At 38.0% G+C, this 20,834-nt stretch overlaps 2 protein-coding genes across 2 annotated transcripts; both read right to left on the bottom strand.

Annotated features, from left to right (window-relative positions):
* Positions 1–349: 349 nt before the first annotated feature.
* Positions 350–12,514, bottom strand: LOC129109313 (carcinoembryonic antigen-related cell adhesion molecule 5-like). Its single transcript, XM_054621342.1, is given in 11 exon segments — positions 350–508; positions 749–1,008; positions 1,102–1,368; positions 1,699–1,977; positions 2,251–2,451; positions 2,565–2,846; positions 2,964–3,230; positions 3,525–3,800; positions 11,758–11,985; positions 11,988–12,074; positions 12,469–12,514. Coding segments are annotated over 11 exon segments (2,352 nt in total).
* Positions 12,515–15,146: 2,632 nt separating this feature from the next.
* Positions 15,147–20,542, bottom strand: LOC129109314 (carcinoembryonic antigen-related cell adhesion molecule 5-like). The gene is given in 11 exon segments (XM_054621343.1): positions 15,147–15,167; positions 15,169–15,200; positions 15,325–15,362; positions 15,779–15,877; positions 16,348–16,354; positions 16,552–16,800; positions 16,943–17,212; positions 17,730–17,996; positions 18,172–18,447; positions 20,054–20,329; positions 20,539–20,542. Coding segments are annotated over 11 exon segments (1,539 nt in total).
* Between the last annotated feature and the right edge of the window lie 292 nt (positions 20,543–20,834).

The raw sequence follows: 20,834 nt of genomic DNA on the forward strand, positions 1-20,834 counted from the left end.
GCAAAATAACAAATAGTGTACCGATGGAAAGACAGATTGCTCCGCCCAGCTGGTACACTCCCTAACTAACCAGGGGGGATCACTCACAACTTAAAATCATAGCACTCAGATTCAATACTCACCATACTCACCATGAAAAGAAGCTGCTCATAGCCACACTGCCAAACACCACCAAAACATACCAAGTTACTCTGTCTAGGGGAAAATTAGAAATAATTAACTCTGCAAAACTGATCCAGATTGATCCCGGACGAGCCCCCAATATGTTACGACCCGGCTCGAGGGGAGTAACATGAAGTCGACAAACAAGGATTAGATATAAGAAAACCGGGTTTATTGTCACTAAAGGTTACACAGACTGGTGAATGGGAACCGTGCTGCTGGCCCTGGCTAGAGAGGGAGCGTATAAAGCCTCCCAGGCTTTATAGGCAACAGCAGGTGCCAGGTAACGAAGCGAAGGAGGGGCTGAAGGAGGAGCTCCAGGAGCACTGCAAAACATGGAGCAGACCTGCACATAACACAGAGCTTATGCTGATGATCATATAGGTGATGGAAATGTAATTGTCTGAGCTTTCAGTGTTTAGGGTGGACATTGCTTTTGAACATTAGATCCATATTTGGGCTTTGTGTCTCCAACTGAAACAACTGAGATTCATATGGAGCTTGAGAGTAATTGTCATCTTAAATCATGGTAGGTTTGTGGCACAAATCCCTTTGTCATAAACTCACATTGGATGAAAAGATTCACCGGCTGGCTGCTTCCACTGGTGGCACCATTCGACACGCTGCACCAGAACGGTCCCTGGTCGTAGCGGGTCACATTAATTATAGTGAGAGTGGAGCCTCCATCAGTGAGCTGAACTCTGTCATTTTCTTTAACCTCAGAGCTGCCGTTCAGCCAGAGGAAAGAGAGAGAGGATCCAGAGGAGGAGCAGGAGAGACTGATGGAGCTGCTGAACTCAAATAATTGTGTGTAGTTTGAAGTCACCACCACATTGGAGACTGGTGCTGTGAGTTATAAGTAAAAAGAGACTAGCAGCAAGTCAAGTATTCAAAACTTTAAGCCATTGTGTTGTAACCATTTAACATATCCTAACTTACTCTGTACAGTTACAGCTGCAGGATGAGATGTTTGATTTCTCAGGGTTTTGTTGTTGAAGGCCTGGCAGCTGTAGTTCCCACTCTGACTCATCTGAATGTTCATCAGTCTGAGCTCTGGTCCAGCATCAGACAGCAGGTCTCCATTTAGAAACCACTGAAACAGGGCAGGAGGTCTGGAGTCTGCTGAGCACATCAGGCTGGTGTTTGCTCCTTCCTCAAAGTATTGTTGCGACGGAGATATTGTTAAATTTATATTTTCTGGGCCATCTGGGGAAAAAGATATGAAACCGTTTAGTCACCAATAAAAAAACAGTAGCTTTTAGAAAAGCTGCATATTGCATGGAGCTTGGCTCAGTGTGAAGAGGTCATTACTGTTAAGTATGTTCACATGGCAAACTGCATCATTAAACTAAATACAGCTGTCGTTTACTCAGCGGCAGCCAAACACAGTAGCAATCAAACAGCAAGGAGCACAATAAGTAATTTAGACAAACCCACTCCTGATGTGATGGTTGTTATAATTATGAATCAAGATGCAAAATGTAAAGGTCTGTGTGGGATGTGCATTCAGATGCTGTAACATCAGAGAGTACTCACAGCTGATGTAGAGTTTCACTGGATTGCTGGTGTAATTACTAAAATTATTGAACACATGACAAATGAATGGTCCCTGGTCGTAGCGGGTCACGTTAATTATGGAGAGAGTGGAGCCTCCATCGGTGAGCTGAACTCTCTCGCTGGCTGTAACATTAGAGCTGCCGTTCAGCCAGATGAAAGAGGGGGATGATCCAGAAGAGGAGCAGGACAGACGGACAGAGCTGCTGAGCTCTGACAAATCTGTGGCGTTGGGAGTTATTACAACGTTGGAGACTTGTGCTATGGGAAGAAAAAAACAAAAAGAAATGTTGGCACTGATCAATTGCTCTTGTTCTGTTTCTGCAGCAAGATTACATTCAGCTAAGCATATGAAATTGTGTACCACTTGTCAAACAATACAACAAACAGTCTCAAAAACTATTATTTCTGACCTACTTATTTAAGCCCTCAGCTACAAGAAGTCATCATTCCCCCCCAACTTACACCTTAGTACAGAGACAACTGACGGCTCAGATGTTTGATTTCTCATCGTTCTGTTGTTGAAGGCCTGACAGCTGTAGTTTCCACTCTGACTCATCTGAATGTTCATAAGTCTTAGCTCTGGTTCAGTATCAGACAGCAGGTCTCCATTCAGAAACCACTGAATCCTGGCTGGAGGGCCTGAGAGAGCTGAGCAGGTCAAGGTGACGTCTGAACCTTCGTCATAGTATTCTTGTGACGGAGATATTGTCAGATTGATATTTTCTGGGCCAACTGCAGCAAGAAAACACAAGAAGATATGGTCACCAATAAAATACATGGAGGAAGCAAAAAAAAATCACTGATAAATGATGTTAGTAGCTTGAACAAGCTGGTTAGTCACTCACATATGATGAGGAGGTTTACTGGATCACTGGTGCTGTTACTGAAATGATTAATCACATGACACCTGAATGGTCCCTGGTCGTAGCGGCTCACGTTAGCTATAGTGAGTGTGGAGTTTCCATCACTGAGCTGAACTCTGTCGCTGGTTTTAACCTCAGAGCTACCGTTCAGCCAGAGGAAAGACGGAGAGGAACCAGAGGAGGAGCAGTAGAGAGTGACAGAGATGCTGCTGGACTCCAAAATGTCCGTGGTGCTGGCATTTACCTTTACATTAGATACTGGTACTGTGGGGAAACAAAACTATTAATAAGCTTTTGCACGGTTTAAATGATGAGAACATTTCTAGCCCTTAAAAAGCACAATGAACAAATGTATTAGCGCTGTTAAAAACCTCAACCTACCCATTACAGTTACAGCTGCAGGCTGAGATGTTTGAATTCTCAGGGTTTTGCTGTTAAAGGCTTGACAGCTGTAGTTCCCACTCTGACTCATCTGAATGTTCGTCAGTCTGAGCTCTGGTCCAGTATCGGACAGCAGGTCTTCATTTAGAAACCACTTATACAGGGCAGGAGGTCTGGAGACGGCTGAGCAGGACAGGATGATGTCTAACCCTTCCTCATAGTATTCTTGTGAGGGTGATCGCTTCAATAGAGTATTTTCTGGGCCGTCTGCATTGTGCGACACATGGAAAGTCAACAAAAGAGAGTCACAAATATAAATTTAAGTAACTTTGGAAGAGTAGTAGGGGGTGTGCATCGCTCATAACTGTTTTGTACCAGTCAAAATAAGAAGTACCTCATTATCATAGTAGCTACAGTGATCACCTGCTCAGTGACCAAAGCATCAACAAGTTACGAGTAAAAGCTTTTTACGTTTTGCTGTTATTTATGTCAATGTAAAAATGTTAAGCTCTTGGATTTGAAGGAACGTGCATCAATAGAGCATTTGTGTTTGTAACTCACAGCTGATTAAAAGGTTTACTGGATCACTGGAGCCATTACTGATTGGATTAAACACATGGCACCTGAATGGTCCCTGGTCATAGCGGGTCACACTGACTATAGTGAGATTGGCGCCTCCATCACTAAGCTGAACTCTGTCACTGGCTGTAACCTCAGAGCTGCCGTTCAGCCAGAGGAAAGAGAGAGAGGATCCAGAGGAGGAGCAGGACAGACGGACAGAGCTGTTCTCCACCAAGTCTGTGTTGCTGACAGTTACCACCATGTTAGAGACTGGTGCTGTGGGTTTAGATGAACAAAGAACAATTCATCAAACTCAGGTTTTATTGAACTGATAACAATATTACATAAGCAAAAGGCTGCAGGAAAGATACGGTGTAGGTCAGAGTCATAAAGAATAGCTGTGGAAAGATTTAGCTACTCCAATTATGTGATATTGATATTGATATCAGTTGAAACATAGTATAGTATTTGACTTGTCGGAGTAGTTTAACATAAGAAGTTGATGTTGAGAAGGTAAGTTCTCTTGACTTCTGGCATTCCATCAGTTTTGAAATGATGACATTATATTTGATTATGTGGTCATTGCATGTGAGTTGAAGTGTCACACAAATGGTTGATTCCTTTTGAAGGAACAAAATCTGGAAAAAGTCAGTTTTCTGTCTGTTTTAGTTCAACCGTGTTGCATCAACATACCATGTACGACAAGTCTGCAGTTTCCTTTCTGCTGCTCTGCACCATTCGTTAAAATGAGGATGGTGTATTCTCCGCTGTCGCTAAGGCTCAGATTCCTCAACACCAGAGATCCGTTAGATCTGAAGAGGGTGATCCTGTCCGTGTACTCCGGTTCAATTATGTCTACATTACTTGAGGTTATTATAGCAGAATTAGTACCGTTGAGATCAGTAAAACTCCAGGTTACTATCAGGAATGGTGTTTCTGGTGGAGTCACTGTTGTGGGGAATATCACCGTCCCTCCAACAGCCGCATTAAGAATGTCTGGTAGCAAACCATCTGCGTGGCTTGAACCTGAAGGAGAAGATTACATTATTAGAATAAATGTTACTAAGACTTAGATAACAATGCACTGTCAATCACTTGAATGTAATCAAATTAAAAACTAGCCTATTGGAGACACCAGGAAGATGCATCCAACCAAATCCAGCCAACAAAACTATATAAAACCAGATTAGGTGTTGTCTGTGTAATCGAGAGTCATATTTACATGAAAATGTTATGTAACCAATACCATGAGATAACTGAAATATTGGTATAAAAAAAACAAAACAATAGAGAATAGAGTTTGTCCTATGCCATGTCAATTTCTAATGATTAAATATGAACTTAAACATGTGCATTTAAAGACTTTTCTTTTTATGTTGTAGTCTGTTAGATCCAACTGTGACCTGCACGGCCTCAAAAGTAAAAAAAGGATTAAAGATAAACAGAAGCTTTGATATCACACGGTTAACATTTAAAACTATAATACCCAATTAAACTATAATAACCATTTATAGCAATCAACCTTGTCAAAAAAATATTCAGAACCAGCTCTTAAAATGTAATTGAGATTAACTGAATAATCATGACCTGACTAAGGAGTTGTGAGTGAAAGTGTTTATACAAGTCTTAATTTCTCACCTGCGATTGCTCCTAAAATGATCAACAGTTTCACAGATGTTTCCATATCTCCTGCAGCCTCTAGGCGCATACAAAGTGTTTTCACAGAGGAGGTGCAGTGAGTGAGTATGCGTGTTTGAGGGGAGGGGCAATTGACCTCTGTTACAGCCTTGACTTCTTTTGTGGTGCCAAACTCATCGTGTACATGACAGCAGTAATAACCAACAAGTAAGACCCATGCAATTTATGTGCAAAGTCCTTGGAGGGTGTTATTCCTATTATGTGATTTGGTCATAATTAGATTAATTCAAACTTAAATTGCTCTCATATCAATCAACAACAAAATTCTAATAAAATCCAGAACAGAGTGTTATTTGTTGTTAAATAATTAAAATACGACAAAATTAGCTTTAAAAGCTTTTAAAATGGGAAAACAAGTGATTAAAAGGAACTGTACTTCGAATAATAACATGAAACGGAGGAGAAAAAGCAAAACCCTGTGTCTGCGTAATCTAAAGTAGTTCTCTTTGGGAATTTAAATATTTGGATATTATGTTAACATAGTCATCTTGTTTCTCTCATTTGTTTCAGTAACCTGTATTGCTTTAATGTGCTGCATTTTGCTCACAATGTCAGTGTTTTTGCTTCATTTTTTGATTATATAAAATGTCTGTCAATGCACATAAACTACAGTTACTGTACTAAATCTATATTTTTGGTTCAACTTTCATTCACTGCTTTTGCTCACAACAACAGCTTCAGCCTTGTTTTTATTGTTGAACTCTGCTTTGAGCAAGAGACAAAAAGTTTTTTCTTTTTAGCTAAAAACAACTGAATATATGATGCTGTTATACCATAGATAAAACATAAGGTTGGATCGTTTTTTTGTCAATCCTACAACAAATGCCTTAATAAAACCTAGTTCAAATGTATCTTGCAGTAATGATGAAGAAAACTGTTGATTCCCTTGCTCCTTTTTCCTTTATCTACTTATAGAGTCATGTGTTCATTTAATCAGGTCTGTAGTGCTACAATTTTAACAGCAGGTTTTTTTCAATATATAACAGTTTTCTATATTTTATGTTGATAATAGCGGATCTGGTGGCACAAAGGTCGTGCACCCTGACATTTTCTCATGCAGTCAAACTTTTACTCCCTCAGGTGTGTTGCAGCCTGGACAATATGTTACACTGATATGATGAATTTATAACACAATTATGATAAAGTAATAAAACCAGATGCTGGACATGATCTGCTGGTGTGATGATTTAACAATTGAGAGATATTTCACATTGGAAATCAGTCATGTAGTGTCAAATTTACTACTTGCATTCAGAAGCAGTTTGTCATCTCTGTTTACTTCCAGCTGTGAAACACAACAGCTCATCTGCTAATCAGCTTGTCCACTTTAAGAAAATCACAGAGCAGTTTGTTTCACGACGTGGCTGGTCAGAGGCATACTGTGGTGTTTGGGTGGTATTTGGAGGTACACCCTGCTGCTTACACATCCATTTTGATAGGAAGTTTTGATAAATATTTAAACTGGTTGTGATATGAAAAAGTCATAATAGTCAGATTCCAGAGACACTGTTTTTAAAATTAAAATTAAATATATATGTTAATTGCATTCTGTGAGTGCTGTGCCTTAGTGGGATAATGAAGTAGGGTACTATGATTTTTTTAAGAAATGATTTTCTGACTATTTTGAGCTTTGTACATGAGGAGAAGGATTTTAAATTCTATTCTGGATGTTAAAGAAGCAAAACACTAGGCTCAGTTGTTCCCAATTGCCACCAATGATCCCCTGCCATCAGGTACATAAAGAGACACGACATATTGGCATGGAAGGGCGGGTGTAGTCATACCGTTATGACCTTATTAGAATTTCTAATGAATAGAAGTCAATGGAAGCTCGCTACTTCCCAAACACGTGCATCTTTGCTAAAATCTCAAAACACTTGAGCATTAACTGTGTCACGCTCTGGCGGTACTTATCTGAAAATGCACCATCAACACTAAAACCTTCTTAATAGATTTTTAAAGTAGTTAATTGTGCTGTTTGAAAAAAATGCCTAAATGAAGCAATAATATTGCTAAATTGGCATCATTGTGTGGATACAGATTATATTATCTTGAAAAGCAAGTTAATCTTTAGTTTTCATCTATAATTTTCCTAATCCTTAGACTTGTTTTTGTTTTTCATGACTTAAATGTTTCAAGTCCTGCATTTAGTCCCAGCCTTAAGCTGCATTGCTATATGCACCCTCAATTAGACCAACACAAGTCAATGTAACTTAGTAAGTGCAGGACTCTCTGGTCAAAAGGTAACTAACCCAAAATGGGCTTCGAATGTATTCTAAAAAAGTTGCTGTGAAGTCCACTTGGGTTGAGGTAGGTTGAGAGTTTATGGCAGCAGCTTGCAGGCACACCCTTGTGGAACAAAAAAAAAAAAAAAGAACGAATGGAAAGTACATGATGGTGTTCATTAACACAACAGAATCTGATAGAGAATTTTAATAAAAGTTTATTATAGTGGCAATTTGATTAGACGTTATCAGGCTTCAGTCACCTTTAAAGAACATTAAACACTTTATCATAGTTTATATAACACCTGAGTAGTGTCAAGACTAATTTACTGTATTAAAGCTGAATCTGTAAGCAGTAATAAGAAGATAGCTGGAATTTCTGCTTTGTTCTCTGAGAGGCATCATTACAACAATTTGCGATACTTTGGTTGTCTTAATATACAGTTAATAGAAAAATTGAGACAGCTGTTAAATGTGAAGGATCGCTGGTTTGTAATTTTATCATTCACATCTTTATTTTATGTGAACATACAATTTAAAGAGACACAGCGAAAATGCTTAACACAGATACATTATCCCAAAAAAGACAATTGCAGATTGGAAATGAGCAAGCTTGTCTCCAAGGACAAAATGCAGTCTTTAGACCGACATGAGTGCCACCGTGGTCAGGACAGTGCAAAACATCATGGACATAGAACCAGTTATTGGAGTAGGAGGAGTCTGGATCAGAAGAGAAAACAATTACTCTGTCTTTTCCATTTGCCATCACATATCAGTATCAATAAGTTACTGTAGAGAGTTATGAATGAGAGCTTTAAATACCACGCAGTGTGTGGAACACAGAGGCTTCCAGACCAGTGATTGGGTTACGGGCCGTGCAAGTGTACTTCCCCAGGTGCCTATTTTCCATCTCATGGATGTAGTGTACAGAGCCCTGCATCGTCATGTGTTTGAACGTCCAGAAGAAGGATGCCTTTGGTAGGGAGTCAGCAGAGCAGCTCAGAAACACACTCTTCAAGTTCTGCTCCTATCGGAGTCTGAACAATTATTGGTTTGTCAGGTCCATCTGAAAAGATGAGGAAGAAGATCATGATTATAAAGAGACTGGAGAAAAAATATTTTAAAAAAATGTATAAGCAAATTTGTAAATGTGAAAAAAAAGTGCTGTGGCATAATAAAGTACAATTAAAAGTACTTACAGTAGACTTTAAGTCTGCAATTTGCCGTGTCAAAACTGAAATCGTTGCTGACATTACAAAGAAACACTCCAGTGTCGCTCCTTTTTAAGGTGCTGATGGACAGCACTCTGTTGCCATCGTGAAAGTTGAGTCCGTCTCCGGAAACCAGAGGTTTGCCGTCCTTCAGCCACACACGAGAGGTGAGGCCGTCAGCGTGGCAGGTTAGGTTCACAGAGGTTTTACCTTCGATTAGGTTTTCTGTGGGGCAGGCCATGGTGGGTTTCGACAGTTTGGCTGTGCACAAAAAATGAATGGAAAGACACATTCTTAAAAAAGACATTGTGTAAATAGCATCTGATATTTTCTGTCCAATTTCGTTGATATTACTCAAGCATTATTTTAAATACGACGTCAGATTAATGACGTCTAACTTACTCAGCACCTCCAGTTTAGCAGTTCCTTGAATCTGCCCCGCTCCGTAAGGGATGATGATTAACTCATATTCCCCGCTGTCTTTTTCAGTCAGGTTTGTTAGCACCAGAGACCCAGTGGATTTATCCAGGGTGATCCTGCTCTCATAGCCTGATCCCACTACATCTACACTGGTTGAGGTTATTACATTGGTGGTACCATTGAAGCTCCATGTTAGTGCCAGAAATGGTTCAGCTGTTGGTTTTACGGATGTTGTGAAGGTCACACTCTCCCCTATTGCTCCACGAAGCAAGTCAACAGTGAGCACACCCGCTCCATAGCAGAGACCTGCTGAAACAATTAGTGGTTAGCCTACATTTGACAACCTCTAGTTGTATTGATGTAAAAAAAAAATCTAATGCATTTCTTACCTGAGGAGAGGATCACAAGTATGGTTGACCTGAGAAATGTATAGCTCATGGTGTATTACTCAGTTTGGTCCTCTTCTAATGTCATCTGACCATCTGCCGTCTGTATTTGTGAGATAATCTGCAATAAATGAAACATGTCATCAGTACACAGGCTAGGAAAGTTAATTATTACCTAAATTGTCCTTTTGTTATGGTCGCCCTCCAAACTTTTATAACAAGCTAATAAAAGACAACTGCATGTTCTGAACACAATAAATTATAATTATTATTAATGATTACCTCTTAGTTACTAGTTACTTAATTGATCATGACAAAAGTTTAAAGAACAAGAGTCTTCAGCCACGATAGCAGCTCTGTGATGTTTTTCTGCTTCATTTAGGCATTGCGGGGCGTAAATTGCTAACATTAGCATGCTAACATGCTTATTACAATAATATAATTGAAAGTTTTATCTATTCACCATTTTTTAAAAAGAGATATAAAGTGTTAGCACTGCAATGAGGACATTTTAAATCAGGCAATTAAAAGTAATACAAAAAATAAAATAGAATATGATACCCAACAATGATACAAATAGCAACAGTTATACCACCACTCAACAGATAAAACACGTTGGAAACAAAAGAGGGTCCAAACACTAATAGTAGATTAATGTTGACCTTAAGGACCATCTCAGTTTACCATGTTAATAGGTACCTGATGAGTAAATATTAAAGAATTTATCTAAATTCAGCCCAAGGAGGACAGGAATGCAACTTGAAATGCACTAAAAGAGTTCAGTAGTAGCTGTTCAAAAAAGCAAATTTCAAGCTGAAAAAAAGCAAAATCGTTTGCTGATGGGTTCCATATTACATTTCAGACAATAAGTTACACTTCTTTTGCTCTCCACTCCAATTAATTGAAATTTATTTAAAATCTCAATATTGCCTACTGCAATTTTCAAATTGCAAAAAGCTTAATTATTTTTTAAAGGCAAGATGTATGTGAAAATACCATTTAAAATGAAATACTGTTGTGCCGCAAAGATGTGCTGGCCTACACATCATATTCAAAAGGCTTGAAAAAAAAATCATTGTTTGATACAGATCCCAGCGAAGATCACACCAAAATACAAATGATGTAAAAATGATCATTCCCCTTAATATTTTGACATAACATCACAGTTGCAATATCAGTCAAAATAATTGAAAAAAGATATATGTATATATTTTGTAATTGTTCAGCCCTACCAAAATTTGTTTATAGAGATTATTTATTTACCAAACTGCCAGAACAATTAGTTTGCATCACAAACTAGTTGTGGGCGACATTCTTCAGATTTTGGCATTAGAGTGCTTTGCAGATTTAATGAATTTGTCTCATTATTGAGACATTTTGCAACTCAGTGTTTTAGTAGATTATCATTATCACATTAGATAAAGAATCCTATAATAACAGTCCAGAAGGATCATATTTATAAAGAGCACTTTCAAAGTCTAATTAAGCTTTCACCTTTTTTATTCATTGAGGTTGGTCACAACAGGAGGAAAAGAGAATAAAAGCCAGCATTAGATATACATTGTAGAAATGCACAAAGTACACAAAACACAATAAGAATATCTGAACTTCATTCAAAGTTCAAGACTTGGAAACAGTAGATGGACAAAAAATAAATGTTTACTTAAATTTGACTTAATTGCTTTTTCCTTGCTTGTTTTGTCATGATGTCATATAATTATTATCATGTCATTATGCAATAGCATAATCTGAATTCTGTTTTAAAGCTAGGGTGGGCGAAAACAGCCGTTGAGATTCCGTCGCGTGCTCTCTGGCCTCTCCCTGCCACGCTACCTGCTGTAGCTCCTCCCACCGAACGTCAGTTATGCGCGTTCATGTGAATTCAGTTACATTGATAGGAAGACGAAACACGCAGGGACGCACCAACGTCGTTGCCAAGGTGACCGGACAGCCAATAAGAACGGAGAATCGGAGCCTCGCTCTGATTGGTCAAAGTGTACATGAGCGGTGGCAATTTTTGGGTGCGGCCCACAGAGGCAGGGGAGAGCAAAGTTATGAGCAGATATTCTCAGAGCACTTCACCTACATATAGCTGACTGGCTATTAGGACAGTTTTGCCAAATATTACAGTAAAGAAATGACCCACCCTAGCTTTAACTAGTATGTTTTGAAGCTTTATATAGATCTCATTTAAAACCACTCAACACCTGAACACATTTTTTTATTCATTATTTAACTGTAATGCATAATCTCCATTCAGAATTGAAAGCAAAGTAACGTGAAATGTCCTCACCTTGTACGTCCAGTCTTGTTTTCCCTTCAATCGGTAGAGCTCCAACTGAAACAATGTTAACGCTGTATTCTCCACTGTCCTCAGGAGTCAGATTCCTGAGCTCCAGAGATCCAGTAGACATGAACAGGGTGACCCTGCCTTCGTACCCTGGTCCAGTTATGTTGTTAACATTGAAATATATTATGTTCTTATCACCAAATGTCCATTCCACTGTTAGGAATGGTGTTACCGTGGGAGAAATGTTGTGGTGAACATCACTTTATCTCCGACAGCTGCATTCAGAGTGTCTGGCAACACACCAGCTCCTTTTGTCAAACCTGGAGGAGACATTTATGGGGATCTTAAAAGGACCAGAAACACAAATCTGCAGCAGAAAAAAACACCTGTTCTCCCTGAAGAAGCTTAAATACAGTACACCTCTGGGTAAGAGACGCATCATGACTATTTTCATAGCTCTGTTGTAGCTTTGAGATAATTTTATTTTTGCTGCAAACAGAAATAAACTCCTGAGTAAAGTTAAGTGATCATCAAATTGCTAAACAGCTGAATTAGCTGATATGTTTGCATAGCAGATTGTCAGATAAGCTGCATAGAAACTCCTCTTTGACCCTCTATGTTAGGAAAATGTCTGACTTCCCACTGATATTTAGAATACAGCAACTTGAATAATTAAGTGAATTTTATCTGCTGTATCATGTGGTACGAGCTCACCTGAGATGGACATCAGGATGATGAAGTGTATCACAGCTTTTTCCATTTCTTATGCAGTATCCTCAAATATGACAATAGAAAAAAAGGATCACACTCCTTCACTTTGCTTTGTTGATTTCCGTGTAATGTGTGTCTATTTCAACATATGAAGGTAGTACAAGGAAGTACTGTGCAGTGGGGTTTTCCATCATCATACCTCTGTTAATGATCAACAATAGTGCAAAGTAATTGAATCTTTCAATGTACAAAAAACACAACTTTGAAAACAATTAATAATTAAAGTACTTTTGTAAAGGAGTTAGAATTTATTCAAATAGCAACAACTACCGCTGTTTGACATCATTAAACAGTCATGGGTCTATTCAGAGAGACCCTGTTTTAGATATGAGGCGGCAACATTACAATTGATACTTTTGTTCCGTCAGGTTGCTGATGGAAAGACACAATCATTGTTCACAATCGGTTTGATTAAATAATCCAGTATCCTGTACTACAAGTGATGAAGTCACATACAGTGTGTGGCATGTTCTAGTTCTGTTGTTTTAGGTATCGTTAGCCATATTAGAGTGTCTGTGGCAATGTTAGTCTGTTGTTTGGTTGGTTGGTCGACCACTTTGATTTGGACAAAAAATGGTTAAAAAAAAAAAAAAAAGGTTGATGGATTGCTATAAAATTGAAAGTTGAAATTTTGTCCAGACATTCATGGCACCCAGAGAATGTAAACATACACACACAGACTGAGTGCTGCTCTGACTTTCCTCTGGCGCCACCGTGAGGAGGACATTTATATTTTTAGTGAAATATCTCAACAACTGTTAGATGGACTGCCAGACAATTTGGCAGGTATCTTCTGACTTTTTGTCTTGCGCCACCTGCAGTTCATTTTATTTTTCTCTTTTATACTGTGAATTTTTTTAAGATCACCATGATGCATTGCAACAAAATGAGGTTGAAATTTATGGTTACTATTCTGACATCTTTATTTGGTACCACTCTTCTTTATAATTTTATAGGGACTAAAATAACTCACGAATAAAACATTCTCAAATGCAAATAAACATAAAAAACCTGCAGGCAACACAACGAAAGGGAAAAAATGTCATAAAAGCTGAATGAATCTTCAGAAACTAGAGGTTTGGAATGATTCAAACATTCATGCATGTGTTAAATGATGCTTACTTTTTTTATTTCTCCTTTAGTCACTTAATAGATGTCTTATTCCACCCTTGTTCTGCACAATTAATTGAAATTTACTTAAAATCTCAATATGGCCAACTGCAATTTTCAAATTGCACGAACCTTAATCATTTTCTAAAGGCGAAATGTATGCTTGTGCCGCAAAGATGAGAATTATATATAATTATATGAGAATAATGATGTAAAAATGATCATTCCCCTTATTATTTTGACATAATATCACACTTGCAATATCAGTCAAAAGATATATGTATATATTTTGTAATGTTCAGCCCTACCAAAATCTTGTAGATATTATTTATTTACCAAACGGCCAGAACAACTACAGTTTACATCACAGGAGGGCGACATTCTGCAGATTTTGGCATTAGAGTGCTTGGCAGATTTAATGGATTTGTCTCATTCAGACATTTTGCAACTCAACGTTTTAGATTATCAGTATTAACTTCAGCAAAAGTCATATAATGAAACCTGCCATAGGATAATAATTATAAAGGGCACTTCCAAAGTCAAATTAAGCTTTCACTTGTTTTATTTATTGGCTGTTGACAGTAAATGAGGAAATGTGAAATGTATCAAGCTTTACTTTAAACATAATCTCCACAGTTGTCTGACCATTGTATTTAAAATACTGTTACATATTCAGTTGCTGTTATACCCATCTGATAGAAAAAAACCCACAATTGTCCATATTATTTTAATAAACTTATTTTTTACATATAATTTGCAAAATGTCTTATCCACACCCCATTTTGTTCAATGTTGAGGTTGGTCACAACAGGAGGAAAATAGAATAAAAGCTAGCATTAGATATACATTGTAGAAATGCAAAAAGTACACGAAACACAAAAAGAATATCTGAGTAACTTCATCGCTTTAATTGCAAACACATTAGTAATAGCAGAACAAGAAATGTTTTAAAAATGGCCAAAGTACAATAAAAGACAGCATAGATATTTTTTTAATAAATAACTCACAAGTTAAGCCCTATGGAGATTTTCGTTCTGTTTCAGTCCTTTCACATTCATAGGATTGTTTCGAGATGAGGTTTTTCAGCAAAATAACAGGAGAGCGAATATTGGAATTGCTTGCTTGCTTTTGACAGGAAATGCAGCAGAAATGCTACTGTTGCTCTCCACTGGATGAGTAAATGGCAAATGTTTTGATGAGACATTAGCCAAATCTGGATCAATAAGGTGAAAATATGTCATGGCTGCTAAATTTGTTATCTTGTTGTGAAGCTCTTCGTCCTCCATGTGGCCTGCTGGACAATACATGAAAATCATCATCTGATCATTTGTATGTTATAATGAGTGGTCAGTAAGTGTTGGCCTATAGTAGTTTCTTTAGATAAACTACGTAGAATCATTGCTACGGAAACATCTTGGTGCTTTGTCCTTCAAAATGCATTCATCCATGTTTTACAAATTCTGAATAATTAAGTCAAAACCCACCTTTTAAGAGAAAGATGAACGTTGACTTTATAAGTTTTCATATACCGTTTGATGTGTTCTCATACACAGGTTCTTCCACTTCTAGGCAAAAAAAAGGTTTGTCACATCCGGTATAATTGGGTTATACTGTAGTTTATTAAGCATTATGTCTTTGTTATATACAGTATGATAGTGTAAGGATGAATTAGAACAGATAAATACAAACCTTTATTATCAGAATGTGGAGGAGCTTTCTTGATGATTCTAAATATTAGAAATAAATTGTTAAAATGTGTCCATAACACAAGATGCAACTCAAAATTCAACTGTAACCTGTGTTGTGTTTGGGTAGAATTTTCCAAAATTACAGAAAATAAATTTCTCAATATTTTAATATAGGATTGTTTACTGATCAAAGTTAATGCAGCAATAATGCTAAACAATTCAATTCTTACATCAGCTTTGCATTTTTTGATGAAAATAATTATGATTGTTATTGTGAATGATGTGTATTACAATAAATCTTTATTGTCTATTGTTTTGAATACTTTAAGTCTAGTGTAATATAGATTAGATTAAGGTTAGTTTTAAGTTAGGTGAACTCTAATGTCAGTCTCCTGTTAATACATGATGAAAGGCAGAAATGTCTGAATGGTAATGAAGGCTATTCTCTTACTCACTTGTTTTTATAATAATACCCCCCTCCACCAGCTGCTGCACAAAGAGCCACTAAACCTAAAACTATTCCAGCAATGGCACCAGCTGAAAGACCTCCAGACCTGCCTGAAATGTAAAAAAAATAAAATCACTTAACCAAATAAATTTTGCAATATCAGCTATTTGTAAACACATAAAGAAAATCATGAGTGAGGTGAATGCAAAATACATCTGAATATTTGACCCTCACTAAGTAAAATGATCCTGTCAAAACAAATTAGCAGAGTTTTGCATCCTCTTTGGGCAAAAAGGCGCAAAAGAAGAAAAAGAAGTTCATGTTTATCAGGACAATAAAGATTACAAGTAAAGAGATGATGACAAGTTTGAAAATAAAAAATAAAATCTGGGGGTGTGGAGTTAGAAGATGGTTACCGGACTTCTGTAGCCCTCATCTCTGCATGAAGCTAGCAGATTGATGCTACATTAGCTGCTACTAGCATAGCAAATCTAAATCTCTATTGATGGTTGAGTTGTACTGTGGGTAATGTAGGCATTTCAAGAAAAGGAAAGCTAGGAAAGAAAAAATGTTGACTTTCTTTCTTCATTGTTTTTTTCTTCAACTGTCCATAGTGAGTCAGATAGTTGTTAACTGTAGAAATGTAATGCTGAACTCTGATCTAGAAAAAACATATTTAGGAAGCCTGATACTCTTAAGATAATCAGACGTATAACACTGTGTGTTGATCACAATACTCAAGGCTATCGACAAAATCTGAATTCAACACCATCTTGGTACCTGTTACAGACAGTCCATGGGTCGCTGATGAATTTCTCCCAGTTATATGATTCATCACTTCACAGGTGTAGTTGCCATTATCCAAAGGTTTAGTGGTTTTTTTTGTCAAAACAGAAGAATAGTGTATCTCTGTCCCTTTCAGTATCCAGGTGTAGGTAGCAGGTACGGACTCAGCAGAGCAGGTTAATGTTAAGGTATCTCCCCAAGGTATCTCACTTGGACCGTTGATTTGAACATTTTCTGGTCCAACTGAAAAACAGATATTTGTAAAGATCTTAAAGCAATTAGAAACATGTTATAGACCTACAACCAATCAGTAGTAAACTGTTATATAAGTCAGTCATCATTTTGAACAATTAATGTATATGTATATGTATAGTTTGTTACCTACAGGAAACAACCATGGTGTATTTAGTTTCATCCTGGCTGAAGGTGTTGCTGACTTTACAAACATAATCTCCATTGTCTTTTTTACTCAGACTGTTAAAAGACAGCACTCTGTTGTTGTCGTAAAGTGCCACGTTGTCATCCGAAATCAGATTTAAGCCGCCCTTCATCCACTCTCTGGTAAACACAGAGCCAGCAGCATCACATGTTAAATTGAAAGAGTTCCCTTCAATCGGCGAGTTGGTTTCTGTGATAGAAACCTTTGATATTTTCTCTGTTGGGCAAAAGATGTGTGAAAAATATGAGGAACAAAAGTAACTGTAAAATGACTAAAGTAACTGAGTAAATAACATAAAAGGAACTTGGAAGAAGCAAACATAACCACTGTTCCCTGAATCAGGTATATAACATACCAAGTGTCAGACTGTCCACACTCACAGACTGTCAAACACAGTTTTGAACAATCTATAATTTAGAAATATAATATATTTGAGAGGAACAAACCATTGATATCTAGAAAGATAATGTAGAGTAGCACCACAGTTTTTAACAATTGACTCAAAACAGCAGACAGATGCAGTTTGACCAAGTGTCATTGTTTCAATGTTTTGACCACAAGTCTATAGCGATTGTTACACAAGTGATGTTTTTATTGTTTGTCTTTTTAATTATTATTGTTATTCTAAGATACACTTCATTGAGTTCACACTTTGCCAATGCATATAATACAAGGGTACACATCTTTCTGACCCCATCTACTACATCCACTAAACTCCTTAATTCAAACTTACCCAATACAGAGACAACTGAGGGCTGAGTCATTTCATATCTCAGAGTTTTATTGTTAAAGGCTTGACAGCTGTAGTTCCCACTCTGACTCATCTGAATGTTCATCAATCTGAGCTCTGGTACAGCATCAGACAGCAGATCTCCATTCAGAAACCACTGGAACAGGGCAGCAGGTCTTGAGTCAGCTGAACAGGACAGGGTGATGTCTGACCCTTCCACATAGTTTTCTTGTGACGGAGATATTGTAAGAATAATATTTTCTGGGCCATCTACATTGTGGGGCATATGTGGAGTAGAAAAACAACAAAAAATTACCAAAAGAAACTGCTATGTGATACGCAGCTTCTCTCAGTGTGAAGCCTCAGTATACTGTACCATCAACTTTGAAGCATGCATACATATAGTGCAGGATAAAGAGTCTGCACGTATAAGTTAATAACTTACAGTTGATGGAGAGGTTTACTGGACCACTGGTGTCATTGCTAACAGGATTAAACACCTGGCACCTGAATGGTCCCTGGTCATAGCGGGTCACACTGACTATAGTGAGAGTGGAGCCTCCATGACTGAGCTGAACTCTGTCACTTTCTTTGACCTCAGAGCTGCTGTTCAGCCAGAGGAAAGAGAGGAAGGATCCAGAGGAGGAGCAGGACAGACGGACAGTACTGTACTCCAACATGTCTGTTGTGTTTGAAGTTACCACAACATTGGCAACACGCACTGTGGGTGAAAAACATAGTGGTTTTACTGACCACCTTTCAGGCCCAAGGGCACATTGTTCAGTAGAGTGGAGCAATGTGGAGAGTGGATATGAATCCCATTTTAACGATAGTATGATGAATAATAATGACGAGACGTAAAAGGTTTGTTTGAGAGTTGGACATAGACAAGTGGTCACAGCAATGTTTACTTTGTTTATCATATACTACCCATTGTCTAGTGCTTGGTGCAATATTTAACCAGTGTTGGCTGACCTTACCTTGTTTATTTTACATAATCAGCCACGACCACATTCACCTTATGGACACAATAGTTAAACTTGCAAGTTAATGACTAAAAATCTAACTGAATGGCAGCTTCATTATCAATCACTCCAAAACAAATTTAAGATGTGAAAGGAGATAAAGTCTGTGACCAAACTCAACAATTGCAGATATATCTTGAGTGCAAAATTATGTATGTTTTCTTCTTTTTGTTCCACAAATGCGAATTCAACCTCTTCAATTCACGGGTGGGGTAGAGAGGTTGTTTTTTTTGGTGTAATTGGGCAAAATATCCAATAAACTTTCAGCATATTGTGATAAAAGTGGTCTGAGAGAAGAACATAGTTCTGCTCCTCCTCTTGGTTCTGTTTTCAGGCTTTAGAACACCTAGTGACGCGAGAGTTTTAGCAATCACAGATAATTTTAGAGAGAGGGAGTTCCTATAAACTGTTTCACAAATGCAAATGCACCTACACATCCCAGATGTTGAAAGCCTGATCCAATGGCAGGAATTTCTACAGTAAACGTTGCTATTCCAGCATTTGCATCAACTGTCTACACTGCAAACACACCAATAAAATAAAGATAGACTTCTTAAAAATAGTGACACAGCGTTTTAGACATGGATGGGCCTTTTGCTAACCTCTTTAGGAGCCACCATTGTTCTTTGAAATTATCTTGTGACATCACAATAATCCAGCTGCCGTCTAATGGGAGGGGCTTAGCACATAGAAGGGAGAGCTGCATGTGGAGGTCTCTCTTTGCAAATTCTGACTTTTTCTGCCTTTTCCAGAAACCTGCATACCTCAGCTTTAAGAAAGTTTCATCTGATACCATCACAGGTAAATCCCTTCTTTTTGGCCTCCATAGTCCTTTGAACAAAACCTTTCATTGAAACTTACCCAGTACAGAGATGGCTGCAGGCTGAGACATTTCATATCCCAGAGTTTTATTGTTAAAGGCTTGACAGCTGTAGTTCCCACTTTGACTCTCCTGAATGTTCATCAGTCTGAGCTCTGGTCCAGTATCAGACTGCAGATCTCCATTCAGAAACCACTGGAACAGGGCAGCAGGTCTTGAGTCAGCTGAACAGGACAGGGTGATGTCTGACCCTTCCACATAGTTTTCTTGTGACGGAGATATTGTCAAAATAATATTTTCTGGGCCATCTATTCCGGGGGCATATGTGGAGTAGAAAAACAACAAAAAAATTACCAAAGAAACTGCTACGTGATACGCAGCTTCTCTCAGCGTGAAGCTTCAGTATACTGTACCATCAACTTTGAAGCATGCATGCATATAGTGCAGGATAAAGAGTCTGCACGTATAAGTTAATAACTTACAGTTGATGGAGAGGTTTACTGGACCACTGGTGTCATTGCTAACAGGATTAAACACCTGGCACCTGAATGGTCCCTGGTCATAGCGGGTCACACTGACTATAGTGAGAGTGGAGCCTCCATGACTGAGCTGAACTCTGTCACTTTCTTTGACCTCAGAGCTGCTGTTCAGCCAGAGGAAAGAGAGGAAGGATCCAGAGGAGGAGCAGGACAGACGGACAGTACTGTACTCCAACATGTCTGTTGTGTTTGAAGTTACCACAACATTGGCAACTCGCGCTGTGGGTGAAAAACATAGTGGTTTTACCGACCACCTTTCAAGCACATGGGCACATTGTTCAGTAGAGTGGAGCAATGTGGAGAGTGGATATGAATCCCATTTTAATGATAGTATGATGAAGGATAATGACTAGACGTTAAAGGTTTGTATGAGAGTTGGACATAGACAAGTGGTCACAGGAAAGTTTACTTTGTTTATCATATACTACCCATTGTCTAGTGCTTGGTGCAATATTTAACCAGTGTTGGCTGACCTTACCTTGTTTATTAAACATAATCAGCCACGACCACATTCACCTTATGGACACAATAGTTAAACTTGCAAGTTAATGACTAAAAATCTAACAGAATGGCAGCGTCATTATCAATCACTCCAAAACAAATATAAGATGTGAAAGGTGATAAAGTCTGTGACCAAACTCAACAATTGCAGATGTATCTTGAGTGCAGAATTATGTATGTTTTCTTCTTTTTGTTCCACAAATGCGAATACAACCTTTTCAAT

The sequence above is a fragment of the Anoplopoma fimbria genome, chromosome 20 (genome assembly GCF_027596085.1).
Source record: "Anoplopoma fimbria isolate UVic2021 breed Golden Eagle Sablefish chromosome 20, Afim_UVic_2022, whole genome shotgun sequence".
Lineage (NCBI taxonomy): Eukaryota > Metazoa > Chordata > Actinopteri > Perciformes > Anoplopomatidae > Anoplopoma > Anoplopoma fimbria.